The 15,790-nt window shown below is 47.3% G+C and overlaps 2 protein-coding genes across 2 annotated transcripts in view; one reads left to right on the forward strand and one right to left on the reverse strand.

Moving 5' to 3' along the window:
- ARK2C (arkadia (RNF111) C-terminal like ring finger ubiquitin ligase 2C) overlaps positions 1-6,472 on the forward strand; it is a 55,332-nt gene extending 48,860 nt beyond the window's left edge. Inside the window, exons 7-8 of the mRNA XM_059836544.1 lie at positions 381-487; positions 1,600-6,472. Coding sequence (XP_059692527.1) covers positions 381-487; positions 1,600-1,717 — 225 coding nt within the window. The 3' untranslated portion in view covers positions 1,718-6,472. The remainder of the gene's footprint in view (positions 1-380; positions 488-1,599) is intronic.
- Positions 6,473-11,030: 4,558 nt separating this feature from the next.
- LOXHD1 (lipoxygenase homology PLAT domains 1) overlaps positions 11,031-15,790 on the reverse strand; it is a 149,420-nt gene continuing 144,660 nt past the window's right edge. Inside the window, exons 39-40 of the mRNA XM_059837021.1 lie at positions 14,564-14,725; positions 11,031-11,630 (exon numbers count right to left, since the gene is read on the reverse strand). Coding sequence (XP_059693004.1) covers positions 11,150-11,630; positions 14,564-14,725 — 643 coding nt within the window. The 3' untranslated portion in view covers positions 11,031-11,149. The remainder of the gene's footprint in view (positions 11,631-14,563; positions 14,726-15,790) is intronic.

Here is a 15,790-nt window from a genome sequence, read left to right on the forward strand (position 1 = left end):
GGCATGGGGCACAGCGGTTGCCCTTCCTGGCAGTGGTGGCACCATGAGGTTTGGTGAAGAGAGAAGCCTCCAGCAAAGGAGACCATGGGGCCATCCCCACTGCTAGGAAGTGGTGGGGGGCTGTATTAGGGCAGCAGAGGCCAGGCTGCTCCTTGGGGTACTGCCAACAGCCTCACTGCCACCAGCTTCAGGAGGAGACATGCCAACCTGCAGCATGTTGGTGGCACACTCATCTCACTGGCTGTTTTGGCTGGGCTGCCTTCCCTGAGATGGAGGATCTGGCTGATAGATGGAGATCTCATTATCTTCCTGCAACTGCCCGGGCTTGGGAGAGCATTAGAAGTGCAAGGTCTAATCAAATGTCTTTAATCTTGCTGCAGAGAAGACCACAGGAAGGCAAAGCTGAACAAGACGATGGCGAGGAGTCAGATACCGACGAGAAATGCACAATCTGTCTGTCCATGCTTGAAGATGGAGAGGACGTCAGGTGAGATCCTTCCATCCCCTCCACTGCCTCTCAGTGCCATCTGAGTTTTGTTTATTTGGATTAATGTCTCTGTTCTTGTCCTGAGAAACTCACTTGGGCTGTTGTGGGGTCTGGGAACCCAAATGCTTTGCAGATGGACATTGGTATGGCCCATAGACAGGAAGAGCCCTGCAGCAGCAGGGAGCCAGGTTTTTATAGTGTTCCCTGGGTTTGGATCATCTGCTTCCAGGCTGTGCCAGCTGGCCAGGTGGCAAAGTGTCAGAGAAGGATAGGTTAGACTGATCTCTGACAACCATCTGGAGCTTGGGGTCATCAACACCTGAGCCTGACAGGTGACCGAAGTATGATGAAAAGCAGTGTTGGTGAGAAGTCCAGGAGAGTGGGGCTTGTGTCCAAGACACAGCTGCTTTATTGTAGAATAAGTAGGATTACTTTGCCCACATGGTCACAGAGAACCAGCCAACAGAACTCCAGTTGTATCTAACAGACATACCAGGCTGCTCATTGGGTCAAATCTCTGCTTGAGACAGAGGATGGGGATAAGAAATTGAACTATCATGGCTGAAGGGACTGCAGGTGAGAAGTACTTCTTCTCTTCTAATCCTTAAATTGTCAAGAAAAGCCCTGATCCTTTTGTTGTCAGTTCTTATGGTTCAAGGTTCCCCTGTATCACAGGGGTGATACATGATGATGGCAGAGGTGATGTAGGTGAAACGTGATCAGGTTCCCTGGGGACACCCATGCAGGAATGGTGTGGGCCCACATGACTGCTAATGTGACACAACCATGAAGAGCTAAAAGGCTTTGGAGTATAACCTTGCTCCTGAAAGGTTAAAAATTAGCAGCCAGCACAGTTAATAACTGGAGCAACTCAATTGAGGTTGGTGTGTGGGGGTTTCTAATAGGCCAAGGAGGACACTATCTCCAGCTCACTGCCCTGTGTGAACTGAGGTGCCTGGGAAAGGCTGCTGGACCTTGGCGGCAATGGTGTCACCACAGCAGTGGTTTCCCATGTTCTAAGCAGCCCCAGATGCTTTTTTTCAGCTCTTTTTGTTCCCTTGGACCTCCTCCACCCTAACACCTAAAAAACAGTGGTGTTTTTCTGTCTGCAGGCGGTTGCCCTGTATGCATCTCTTTCACCAAGTGTGCGTGGACCAGTGGCTGGCCACCAGCAAGAAGTGCCCGATCTGCAGGGTGGACATTGAAACACAGCTCGGCTCGGACAGCTGAAAAGACTAGCTGGACACACCATTTTCCTTACCAGGTCGTATGGCCATAAACCCTTGCAGCGAAATTTTTTGCCTTCTGAGCCATTTGATTGAGAGGGGAAGTCTGCAGGCATGGTAGTGAGGAGAAGGAGGAGGTGATACAATATCTAGCAGTAGGAGATATTGCACATATACGCAGGATACAGGCCCAGTGAAAGGGAGCTGGCATTCCCGGAGCTCAGAGACCCCGTGCTGCAGAAGATTTTAGTGTTGAATATGAAGGAACTAGTTGTGGTTAGTCCGGCCTGTCAATCCTGCTTTTCATGGGGATTGTATATATACCTCTCAAATATGTAGAAACATGTTAGGGGTCCTTTAGCTATTTCTATGGATGGCAGCTGGAGCATGTTAGCTTAAGAAATGTTGTGTTTGATGCCCTACTCATCTTGTGGTGGACATGTTGCTGTTACCTAATTTGCACCAAATATTTTTTCATAGATTCCTTATTTTGGTGCCTGATTAATACATTGCAGAGGGGGAATAAAGAGGTCAAACATCCCCATCCTCTGGGTGGGGGAAAGAGGAGAAAAAGCAAAATCCTGTTTACAGTCAGAAGGGTTTGTGCTCTTTGCCTCAGCCGCGTGTGCTTCTTTCCCTTGCATTTACAGTGTGTTGCAAATTTAGAGAAGCTTAATAAAAATAAAAATTGGGGATAAAATGAACGAAGCAATAGGGAAAAGCTTCGTTCCTGCTTGTCTGCTGGTGCTGGACACTTTCTGTAGCGGCACAGTATTTGAGTAGATGCTGTTTCTTTGCTTTCTGTATTTTAACAAAGTAGCTTGTCATATCAAAATCCAAGGAAGTTCTGTCTACATGATTGCAAGTGTCCGTGATGCTTTCTTCTGTGAGCTGTGTGGTGTGTTGGCTTTGCCAGCACTGCTCCAAAGTGATGGTTACGGGAGTCGGCGCCTTCCACTGTCCTTTGGGGCGTAACAACGCCGGAGAGGTGCCGAGAGGTGCAAAACGTTGACTCTCCTCCCATTGCCAAAGCATCTCTTGATAAAGGGACAGAAGAAAACTCGATGCTCACAAGACACTGCTGAGACCATGAGCCCTTGGGCGCGGGAGGGGAAGGCAGGGTGGAGGTGGGGCTGCCACTTTTGGGGGCCGTGTCCTGCCCCAAAGTGTGCGCGCCTGTGCCCACGCGGGCTTGTGTGCATGTTTCAGGCCGTATCCACATGGAGTAATCAGTGGCTGTTAAAATAAAACTTAATCACATTAACACTCAAAACAGAATTAAGAGGTAATACCCAAAGGAGTGAGCTGTTGTGATCCATGCTCCCCCTAAAAAAAAAAAAAAAAAGATCTCAGCATGCCAACCGCAGGGATTGGGCAGAAAACCCTCGGGAAAACCGGCATTCATAACCAAAACCTGTAGTTTTCTTTTTGTTTCTTTTTTTTTTTCTTTCATACTGAGGGAGAAAGGAGCTGTAGAGAAGCAGCAGGGGAATTAGAAACATAATCTATTGAAAATGCTGGTGTGGTGGGAATGATTTCTGTCTCCCCTGAGCATATGTTTCACTGGAGAGAAGTGCTCTCCCAAGTAGATTCAGTCATAAACTCTCATCTGAGAAACTGCAAGATTCTCATGAGCTGTAACTGGAAAGCACCAACCCAGAGGCACACAGAGATTTCCTTTTTTCCCCAGTGAGAGAGGAGAGAGAAGAAGGGAAGCCCAACGTGAGGGTGCAGGAGCCTCTCTCATTGTGTGCCAAAGCAGGTGGGAAGGAGTGGAAGGAAACAAATGGTGACATATAGGGAGGATGTATAAGGCTGTGAGGGTGGGGAGGCCCTGGCACAGGTTGCCCAGTGAACCCTGGAAGTGCTTAAGGCCAGGCAGGATAGTGTCTGGAGTGACCTGGTCTAGTGGAAGGTAACCCTGCCCATGGTAGGGGGTTTGGAACAAGATGAGCTTTGAGGTTCCTCCCAACCCAAGTCATTCCATGACTTTATGACACATTTGCCACCCAGCACAAGTAACAGCTTCTTGGGAAATGTGGTGGTCCCAGCCCTGATGTCCATGGGTCAGGGAGTGGCCCATGGATACCTATGGGTCTTGCTCCACCAGCATTGAAGCAGCATTACAAATAATACTAATAATACTAATACCATGACAAGCAAAGTAAGGTTTTGGTGGTAAAATACTCTGCGCAGGTTTGGTCTGCCCAGGTGTGACCTGTGGGGGAGAAGCAGGGAGAGCAACAGGGGGATTGATACCCCAGTGGGTGGGGAGGGAATGAGGAACACTTCTGGACCATGTGTTTTCTTTTAAAGCCTATGAGAAAGTGTTACTATTTGCCTAATAAACAAGCACAGTTTTAAAAAAAAATAAAAAATTGATCAAACTGAAAAAAAAAAGCCAAAACCAAACAAACAAATAAACAAGCAAACCTTTGATGAAGAAAAGCACCAAACTCCCATGGTCTCGTGTGAGTGACTGATCCCAAGGTGCGTGAGAATTTACAGTGTCTGGAGTTGTATCAGTGTGTCAGGTTCCTTTGAGTTTAAATAATTTGTTCAAGTAGGTTGCGAGTTAGGATGAGTTTAAAAACAAAACAAAACAAACATCAACAACAACAAAATCTAGAAACAAAACATCAATAGTTTACAGGGTTTTGTGAGTTTAAATGCCTTATATTTAACAATCATAATTTATGACTAACTTGTAGATATTGTGGGTTCTAATTTAATTATTTTTATAGTTGTTTTTTTGCATTTTTAATTATAATTTATTTATTTAGAAATTACTACTAATTTTTTTTATTACTCCTATTACCTCATTTTTGCATTGTTTCTGGGAATGGAATGCTTTGCATGCATCGGTACTTAAAATAAAATTAAACAGGGGATGTGGGGGGTAATGCTTATCTTGTCAAAAACAGAAAAAAAAAAAGAGAAAAAAATCAGGGTGTGTGATTACAAACTGTATTACTGTGGTGCTGTTACCTTGGATACATTCCATAAAAATGCAAACCTTTGATTCTGTATGCTGTGACATAGTGGAAAACTGCAATATAGTGACTGTGTTTAGCACATATATATGAATATTATTTGCACTCATAATCAAACTCTGGTGATCCTTTCACTTGTGTCCTCGTGCATTGAAGGCGGTTAATGACGCTCTGCATAAACCAAAATGTTTTGGTTGTTTCTTGGTACTGCCCTGTTCCTGATGCCTCTGGTGATGCTGCTGCTGCTGCTGCTGCTGCTGCTGCTGCTGCTTGTGTGACCCTGCAATAACACCCAGCAGGCCCCCACTGCAAGGGGCAATGCATGCCTTTAGTGCAAGACTCTGCAAATTGTGTCAAAAGACCAGGAAGGAAGCCCAGGTGTGGTGGCTCTGTAATTTTTGGCATCTGTCAGTGCTTGGTTTGGCTCTTTCCACCCTCTGTGTGTGCACCCAGCTGGGATGAAGGAGGTAATAAGCTTGGAGGCGACAGAACTGAGGGATTCAATGCCATTTTTAGGGGTTGACTTCTTTACTCAGAGGTTAGGAAGGCCCTGGCACAGGTTTCCCAGAGAAGCTGAGGCTGTCCCATACCTGGAAGTATCCAAGGCCAGGTTGGATGGGACTTGGAGCAACCTGGTCTAGTGGAAGGTGTCCCTGCCCATGGCAGGGGGTGGAATGAGATGAGCTTTATGGTCCCTTCCAGCCCAAACAATTCTGTGATCCTGTGACACCACGTCTAGCTGAGAGTGGTTGGGATGGACACGGGATCCATTTGCCATCTCCTTGCAAAGCCTGCCATGGGCACTGGCTGTAAGCCAGCTCTGACACATGCATGGGGCAGAAGCACTTAACACTGATCTTGACCAGTTGACTTCATCCCTCCTGTACAGGAAGGAGCCTCAGTTTGGAACTTTTTAATCCAGTGTAGAGCTGGGACCTGCCCCAGAGCCCTCCTGCCCCCAAGAAGGGGGTCAGACCCAAAATGACATGGCCAAGCATCCCCATCCCACCGTGGGTGCACCACTCTTGCAATGCATTGCCCTTTCCCCAAAGGCTCCTGAGTATCACGAGTTCCAGCTTTGCCAGAAGGTTAGAGAACCTTTGATAACATTTTAAGCTTTAAGCCATAACCATGCTCGGTCAGTGCAGACATTTAGCCGTGTACAGGCAGAAGTGGGGTTTGATGCATGTGCTCAGCCAGTAGCCATCCTCCCCACAAAAAGGCTTTGGATGAAATTCTCAGTTGGGTTAGAAAGGCACAAAATCACAGTACCTTAATTCTTTTCTCTCTGTCCCTTCAGGGTGCTGCGCTGCTTTGTTGACTTTGCCTTACCCCAGGTTTTAAACCTGTCTGTGTTTTTTACCTTGCTGCTCTGTAACACTCCTCCCCTGTAGCCTGGATCTGTGATTTTGAGCTGTGTGGGGGCTGGGGGGTTGGTTGTCCTGCCCCCCAAAGTCACTGTAAGAGGGCTAAGCAAAACAAGGAGCGAATAACAAAACCCCCTCTCCTTTAATGACCCGGGCAGGTGAAAGGATCACCCACATTTTTGTATTCCTACTGCTGTTCTGTTGTGCTGTGCAACATTTTGCTACATAGACTATTTTATAGAAGAAAGCTAGAAAAATATTTATTATTAATATTAAAGCAATAGTGCATTGAAGAAATGGAAAGACATTAGAAATTGTGTAAATGCTTAGATTCACTTTTGGTGGACTTTTTGTACTTTATTTATAACTAATAAAACAAACCGCATTGCTAACTATAAACCTGTGCCATGCAGAAGCCACCTACCAGGGCGGTCGCTTGGTCTTTATTTACTGCTCATTTCTGGTTTCTTTGGGTTGGGATCAATTGTCCTTCCACTGCTTGTGTCTCTGGTGTGCAGGAGAAGCACTGCTGGGGTATAAAATGCTCTGCCTATCTGGTTTGCAGAGGCTGCTGGTGGCTGGGCCCCATGGCAGAGGTGAGGTGAGGCTCTCCGCACTGGGCACATCGCTGTGTGTGATGCCCTGTGGCACCAGTTTAGTCACCAGGTACCAAAACTGCTATCTAGAATTTCAGAAAATTGCCTGTTAGAGAGAGATTTCTCCTCTAAACATATCACACAGTGCCTGTAAGGTATTTCTAGCAAGTCCTGCAGAGGTATCAACAGATTCTCCCACCCTCTCTCCTGGTGAAGAAGGATTTCCTTCTGTCTGGATCTCTAGTTTAATAACTAAGGAAGGAGAAACTGACTGGAAGAAAAAAAATCCCATACCCTTCAAACTAATCCAGGTACATTTGAGGGTGTTTTCAGTCCTTTTTGCTACCCATTGGAGAATCCAATGGGTCATACACCCAATTTTGCATCCTGCAAAATCCATTCTGTAGGTCCTCCGGTGCTTTTATTTCCTCCCACAACAAATGGTGCCAGTCTCTGCTCCTGCCCACTCTTGATTCATCTGCTCCTCCTGAAAAGCTGAGGCCAGTGCCCAGCTTTGACTGTGTGATTAGACTTAAATAAGCCTTGGAGACAAGTAGCTGCTGATCACAGAGATTTGGTTCCCGTAGCTGAAGGGAATTGCCGGCTCCTCCAGCATCCATCAAAAGCTGCATAAGAGATGAACCGTGTTCACACCACATGAAGCTCTTGGTACAGGAAGCTTTTAGAAACTCAGAAAACAGAAAACAGGTTAAAAGTGACCCGCTGGTCCAGCTGGGGAAAATCTCAGTTTCTCGCTGAGATCCTGCTGATGTCCTTCAAAAGGGTGACGCTGCTGAGAGAGGTGCTGCAGATGGCAATCGGGTTTGTTCTGGAGCTGGAGCAGCAAAGGAGCTGCCACAATCTGATAACAGCCCTGCTGAGCACAGAGCCTGCCTGGGGAGGGAGAGGGGCTCTGCCCATCACGGCACAGCAGCACGGACCAAAATGCAACATCTTTATTCACTGCCAGCATCTGCTCTCACTGCAGCTGCCCAGGGTCGGGAAGCGGAGCCCTTATCCATTATTATCCAGTGTTTTGTGGTGTCTAAATCTGCAGCTGCCCCACAGGTTGTAGCTCAGAGCTATACAACCCCATTAATAAATTTATTTTTCTTTTTTTTTAATTTTTTTTTTTTTCATTTTAGCTATTTTCTAGTTTAGAATTGGCCTCTAGACATAAGGAAGGAGCAAGGAAGACAATAAGGTATTTTTTACATACAGGATATAAGATACTTCACATCTTTCAGTCATTCCCCCTTCACAAATTTGGTAAACAAAGAACTTCATCAGAGTCCCAAAATGGTGGAGAACACAAATACAATGGGACAGCCAGGTTTTGAAGACTCACACTGAGTGCTACCAATCTTGTACTTTGTTCTTGCTTCTTATTTACATTGTTGTTTTAGGATGAAGTAATGTGCATTAAAATGCCACCAATTAGGAAATAAAGTGGAAAAAAAAAGAAGGTAGAGGTTGGTGGTGAGAACAGGAGCTTTGTATCTGCCCAACATACCAGCTTTGGGCTGCTTGGCCTCCATAAGAAAAGACTAAGCCCTGCAAAAGGCACAGGACTAGGAAAATTTTGGCTTTTCTCCTCCCTAGATCTCCACTTGTCCAAGAAAGCGTTGCATCTAGCAGCTTAACACAAATCCAGCGGCTGGAAAAACTCCACTCTTGCCTTATTCCTTCTGTAGCAGCTGTTGCAGCAACAGAGGGATTCCCCAGAGTCAGGGTGGAGCTGAGCTTTGAACTAAGGAGGGGCTTGTTTGAAGTCTTTAGTGGAGAAAAGCAGAGTTCTTTCATGCTTTGCCAATGTTGCCTTCCTGGAGTCAGTGTGGGTGCTGACCCTCTATCAGCAAACTCTCCTTGGCCCTTTCCAGTGCCTGGAGCTTTTGTGCTGGATAAGCCTGCCCAGGGATGGCAGGTGGCCTTGATGACCCCAGGTACCTACAAACCCAACTCCCACCTGGTTTGGTCATCCTGAAGATATTAATTCCTGCTCCAGCTGTGCCTCAACCCATGTTTCTAGCCACTTGCCACCTGTGATTCCCCCTGGACGTGAGCACATTTCAGATGCAAGGTAAGAATTTATCTTTCCTCCTTGCCCCAGGAAGGGATGGTGTGCGGGTCAAGAGCTGCCTCACTGCTCCCCAGGGCTGGAATCATGGAAGAATCATGGAATCACAGGATCATCATGGGCTCACAGAATGGTTTGGGCTGGAAGGGACGGCAAAGATTCTGTTCCCCCCCTGCCATTGCAGGGACACCTTCCACTACAACAGATTGCTCCCAACCCCTTCCAACATGGCCATGGAAGGAAGTACCAGTGGAGTGGGCTTGCCCAGGGGATGGCAGGGGTTAAACTGATGCTCTAAAACCAGCTTTCCCCCCACCCTGTACGAAGCAGAGGGTGACTAGAGCCAGCTGGAAATGCTGGGACTGCAGCACTGTACAGGGACGAACTCTTATTTCACAGCAGCACTCATTTGTCTGAAAAGGGGCCAAACTTCTTGACAGAAGAGGTTTTTTTCCATAGTGCTGGTTAAACTTGGGTGGGAGGGAGAGCAGGAAGATCAAAAGCCTGACCCTTATTTTGCTTCAAACACCTACTGGGAACTGCAATGACACTGTGCAAGACCAGCAAACCCAGATGCACCAGACTCCACTCATGAGACCCCCTGGGTATCCAGGGAGTCTGAATTCTATCCCAGCAGGATCCCAGAGATGCAATCAGACCCTAGCAATCACCTCCAGCCCTCCTAAGGGTGGTTCTGCTCCTCCTGTGAGCTCCCAGCTCCTTGCTAAGGGCTGGGCACACCAGTCTGCCAGGAGGAGAAAGAACACAGCCGGCAAAGGCTGCTATTATTATTCCTCTCAGTGAGTAGCTGATCCCTGATGAGGTTGATTACTGGGCTCATTTAAGCAACTTGCTCTGCTCCAGAACCATCAGTTACCATAAAGGTTTCTAAAATGAATTAGTCTGGGCTATTATTTGTGAGCTGGCACAGACAGCCATGATATAGGGTCATGTCTGTTTGGTGGTGCCTGCTGTGGGAAACAGAAATCAAACACTTCCCTGGAAGGGCTGTAGTGGGTTAGGAGCTTTCAAATACCTCTGAGCAATCAACAACATTTCTAAGATGCTTCTGACTCCTGTCTCAGCATCACCAGGTTTGCTGGGCCTCCTTTGCCCATGAAGAGTGAGGGACTGAGCAGTGGGACAGTCCTGCCTCATGGCCTGGCACATCCAGGCACGATCCCAGCAGAAGCATCATCCTCAACCCAGGAACTGCTAGGGTGGGTGGGCTTAGTGAGTTGAGCACACTCTTGACCCCTTGGATCCCTATTCTTGCAAAGTTCTTGTTTAAAACCAGCTTCTGGGAGTGGAAATGTCCTCTCCAGGCTGGGCCAGGAGGAAGGTCCTCATGGTGCAAACATCTCCCTTTTTCCTCCTGAGGATGTGTCCTCCTGCTCTGCATCTTAAAGAGAGAGACAGGGCTCCAGGAGAAATGATTTTTGAACAGATTTTCTTGTTGGTACCTGTAGAGGTGTGAGTGCCTGGGAAGAGCTCATTGACAGGAGCACTGGCCCTTACTGCCTCCGGGAAATCCCTTCTCAGCCACAGAAAAAGACAAAATAGCAATCCTTATTAAAGGAAAAAAAAAGTTAAAATGAATGGCAGTTGCTCTGAAACAGAGCTGGCATTCAGGCCATGTAGGGTATGATTATCCTGAGTAGGCTTTGAATATAGTTAGCCCAGCTTCCTTGCTGTGGAATTGATTATCTGGAAGGTCTCTTGCACTGGCAGCTGCAACCATAGATCTCAGCTCTTGGCAGAGTTGTAGGAATTCAGCCAGGGAGCAAAGTTGGCCCTGGAGGGGGAAAATGCTCACAGGGTGGAAAACATCACCCAGATCCCACTACTTGAGACCTGGCTGGGTGGAAGCAGATGCTCCCCAAACTCCCCATGGAACACCCTACTGTGCCTGCTGCTTTTTGATGTGGTGCCCTCTGGAGATGTCCATGTGTGTGTATGGACGTGCAGAGCTTGCAGTTGCCAGAAGTGGGAAAAACATGGGATCTCCAAGCTCAATTTTCTTAAATAAAAGTGTCTCAATTCTCTTAACCTCTATGCTTCTCTAAAAGTGGAGCCTATCAGTGGAGCAGGTCAGGGGGTATTCTCAGCTCTGTCAAGGCATAGCACTGAAAGCAGAAACCTCTGAGCTGGTAAAGGACAGTTAATATCTCTGCTGGTTGTAGCTTTTAATCATAAATAAGCAATAAACACATTTATTTAATTAACAGTTTTATGTGCACCTTTAAAAAAAAGCAACATTACTTTTACAAAATGTTAACCCAGGAAGAACGTCTTGCTACTAAAAATCTCTCAATACAAAAAGCAGTGTATTAAAAAGTAAAAGGCAATATAAAACAGTATAATGAGAAAAAAAAATGCATATTGAAGGGACCAAAACCCTCCTCAGTACCTAGGAAAAAGATCCCTACAGATTAACCCATCCCCCCGGTTTTCATCCAGCCACTTCCCGCAGGGAAATATGGTGGTGACACCAGTGGCCGAGTTGGTGATCTCCACCCGCTCCACCAGCCAGCCCGGAGCCAGCCCGCTGTTGTCGTGCTCAATCCGCACCTTCTTCAGCTCCCCCATGTCCAGCGTTTCCAGGTAAAACCTGTTGGTTTTGCCTCGCTCGAAGAGGTTCCTGAACTTCTGCCGCAGCGCGCGCCGCCCCGAGTCGCCGTTCAGGCCGTAGATGGTGATGAACACGTTGGCGTCGGTGCCCGCGCCCTTCTCGAAGCCTGTGACCACGATGGTCTCGTATTTCACTGGCACCAGGCTCCGGGCTTTGCTGGCAAAGCTCTCGGTGACCTTGGCACACTCGAAGACTTTGTAGTCTCGCCGCTTGTAGCGCAGAGGGATTTTCGCGTTGCACCTGAAGAAGTACCTGCCACGGGGAATGAGGGGAAGGTGAGGGGCACGGGCGGCCACTTTGTGAGAGAATTGTGGGATTGTTTTTGTTGGAAAAGCCTTCTAGGATCACTGAGTCAAAGTCCGACCCCACCCCAGCACTGCCCAGCCCACCACTGCCCCGTGATCCCAAAGTGCCACATCCACAAGGCTTTTAAACCCCTCCAGGGATGGGGACTCCCCCACTGCCTTGGGCAGCTCTGCCAGGGCTGGACAGCTCCTTGGATGAAGAAATTTTCTGTCATAGCCAGTCTATTCTTCCTCTGGCACGTTTTGAGACCATTCCCTCTACTCCTGTCCCTGTTCCCAGGGAGCACAGCCCAACACCCCCGGCTGTCCCCTCCTGTCAGGAGCTGTGCAGAGCCACGAGGTCCCCTCTGAGCCTCCTTTTCTCCAGGCTCAGCCCCTTCCCAGCTCCCTCAGCCTCTCCTGGGGCTCCAGCCCCTTCCCAGCTCCGTTCCCTGCCCTGGACACGCTCCAGCCCCTCAGTGTCTCTGCTGTCCTGAGGGCCCAGAGCTGTCCCCAGCACTGGAGGTGCCTCAGCAGTGCCAGCACAGGGGACAGGCCCTGTCCACCTGTACCACGTTGTTGGCACAAACAGGGAGCCAGCAAGTTAGGGAGTGTGGATTCTACTAAATTGCCCCATATTAACGCTGTTTTCAGCATTTTCCCCTCTATGTACCAGAACTTGAATATTTCTCTAGAAAGAGAGCCACGATGGAACTTTGCAGCTGGAAAAATCTGACCTCTTCCCACACAGCTACAGGCACACTGCACATGGGAAGGATCTGTGTGGCTCCTGTCACCTCTTCAGCCTGTGCAATGGCATGACCAGTTCCAGACCCACCAAGGCAGGACAAGCAGTCAGACCCAGAGCTAAAGCAGGAAAAAGGCATTAAAAAAAGGACCAGGAAAGATGGAGGTTTAAATCTCCCCTGTCCTTTCTAGATCACCTGTTTCATCCTTTGCAGGGAACAAAAAAAGTGGGAACAGGGGCATGATAGGTACCAGATGCCAACAGCCCCTGTTCCTGCAGTGCTGTCTCTGGTGATGTGCAGGGAACACCAAGCACATCCATAAATTGCCTTGAAGCTGGCACTCAGCCAGGGGCTGGAGCACTCTGCTTTTAAGGATGTATTTCATTTCCAGTGATGCAGATCAGTTCCAAATGAGGTTCTCCCCCTTCCCCCACCTTCACTGAACTGCAGCAGGTCCTCCTGAATGGAGTGTGGCTGGATTGCAGTGTGTGTGTAAAATAAACACCTGGAGGAAGGGTCACTGTGAATCCAGCTGTATGGTGTCTCTTAAGCACTTCCTATACTCTTGGCATTTTCTGCAGACAAAGTGAAGCACTTATTCCCTGGAAAGAATCTTTATAGATGAGAAATTCTGAGGGGATTTGTGTCATTCAACACAAATTTTAGGCTCAGGGAGAGAAAAACTGCATGAGAGTGTGATGGAGAGGATGCCCAGTGCTGTAGATTGATTTCCTCAGCTCTGTAATATCTCATGGTCTGGAAGTAAAAGGGTGCATGCCAATCTTCACGTGGGGCAAAAAGAAAAAAATTACCTTTATAGCCCTGAAATATGAAAGGAAAATCTTTAAATACTATCTTTTTACTTACTAAGAAAGGAAAAATCCTGGCATAATTAGAAACTATTGCTGCAGCAATCTGGTAACTCTTTAAATTTGGTCTTTGTCTTGTCTGGGTAGGTTTTTTGATATTTGGGACAGGTAATACCTTAAGTGAGAACTTGTTTTCATGGTGCAAGCTCTCCAGTTGCTTGTGTGCATAGCAAACACCACTGAAAGTGCTGCATCTGCAGAGCTGGAGCCCTGCTCCAGTGTAAGGACAGACTGCAGGCTTTGCCCATACCTTCTGGCTGCCCTTTTTAATTTAAAGCAATCTGTAAAAAGTGTGATTTTACAAGAAAACCTTTGGCCCCTTCACAGCACACTGTCCCAGCAGTTTCAGCATGCTCCCAATGAGTTCAGTGCATGGATCTGATTGCACAGCTGGACTTAGAGGGTTCCAGGCTTTTCCTCACCAGGAGAAAAGAGCATGTTTTAGTATGCAATTGACTGAGTTTTCATTCAGCAAATATTATTAAGTCTCTTCAGTTGGCTGATTAATTTGCTAGGAGAGACTCTTAGCTTCTAAAAAAAACCCCACCACTTCAAGGATTTCTTCTTAAACACTCAATTGTCTCAGCTGGAACAAACTCCTCGTGGTTAAATTCTTTAGCAGCAATGGAAATATCGTGGAGAAGAAATCCATAATTAATGTCGTGGACTGTTTTACTGGAGTGCAGTTAGTTCTGCAAATGGGTGATCTCCTCTATTCCTGCACAGTCCCTATGGAATCTGCTCCCCTTCCAAAGATGGGACTCAGACCAAAGTGTGCATGACCTGACCATGCTCAGGGCTCTTCAGGTGTGGTTGAGCTGCAGGACTGCAGCCTTTCCAGTCATGTGTGGCCCTTTGGACCAGACCAGGAGGATCTCTTATCCAAACTGGTCGGAATCAGAGGCTCAGCCTTTGCCTTACTCTAGTTTCCAGGAAATCCTTCACAAGACTTACTTAAAGACCAGTCTGTGCAGAGTATCCTACAATTGAATTTCAGCCACTCTGGTTGTTTTCCATAATGTGAGACACCAGTTCATCCTGGCTGTGAGATTCACCCCAGACAATTTGTTTATAAAGTTAGCTGCTCCTGCAAATACCCTCTCTAACAGCTCAGAAATTGCGCAGGCAAGGACGTTCTGGACCTGACACACCAAACTACACAACAGAAAACAAGACCCTCTGTTATTTCCTAAGCCTGACATGCTCCAGGAGGATGTGTGCAGAGCTGCTCACCTCCCCCAGGTCCTCCCAGGGCAGCTCCTTGCAGATGAGAAGGCACTTACTTGTTGCAAAGCTCCATCTCCGTCACAGTAATCTCCTGGACATGCCAGAAGACATCAGCTTTTGCAGATGACTTCTTCCCATCTTTTGGGCAGTGACCAACACAGATGGCTGCAATATCACCAACGTTCTTTGAAGAAAACTGGAATGTGTCAGTTGCTCCCCTACAGGAAACAGGGAGCAGTTTCAGCATCATGAAGGCTGCCAGTGACTTGCCTCAAATGGACATTAAGTAATTTGCACATGGCTATGGAAGATAGAAGATAAGCCTTCATTTACAGTCATTTGATTTAACCTACAATCATTCAACACAAAGTATAATTTCCATATTTAAATTTAGTGTTTTCTCTGATTAGGGGTGACACTTTAAATTGTTGCCACTAGGACTTTCTAGGATAAACTTGAGCTGTTCCACATACAAAATCAATTTGCCTCATTATAGATAAAGCTAAAGAATGACTAATTTCCCCTCCAGCACTTATTCATTCATTCTTGACAGATACTGTATCTGTTACACATCTACCCACCATAGCTGTTTTAAATTTGCTAGTTGAGCCACCCTTCCTGAAGCTCAAGTTGGAAATAGCTCAGAGGAACAATTAAATCACAGAATCTCAGAATGGTTTGGGTTGGAAAGGACCCTAAAGATCACCTAATTCCAAATCTCTGCCATGGGCAGGCCTGATAGGTTTCTGACAAAGTGTTGACTGGATTCCTGTTGTGTCCCTTGAGTGTCTGTTGGGTTTATTTCCTTGGACTGCCCCTTGGTCCCTCCAAGGACAGACTGTGCCTAACGAAGAGGGGTGTCTAAGTCCTCCACAGGTACCATCAGCTCAAGAAGCTCCTCCTGTTCTTTCATATTTCATGTGGTGTCTCAGTCAGTCATATTCTGCTCCACATAAGCCAGAATTTCACCTTCCTTTACCAGAAAAAGCCTTTCCTCCCTGCAAAGCAGCAGAACATCAGCAGTGCCCGTGACTTTGGAGAGGTCCCCATCTCCAAGGGGTGTGACCTGTCCTTAAACAAGCAGAAAACCCTGCTCACACCTGGAGCTCTGTGGTCCCACGTGGGAGAAGGAATATGCCCCCTGTTCCATGGAGGTGCCTCCAGCAGGAGGCTGCTTCCTGCCTTTCCTCACACAGCAGTGATCTCACAGCCTTACCCCCCAGATCCATCTGCAAAGTCAAATCTGAGCAGCTCTGACAACATCTAGCCTCCAACTATTATTA

This window comes from Haemorhous mexicanus, chromosome Z (assembly GCF_027477595.1).
Source record: "Haemorhous mexicanus isolate bHaeMex1 chromosome Z, bHaeMex1.pri, whole genome shotgun sequence".
Taxonomy (NCBI): Eukaryota; Metazoa; Chordata; class Aves; order Passeriformes; family Fringillidae; genus Haemorhous; species Haemorhous mexicanus.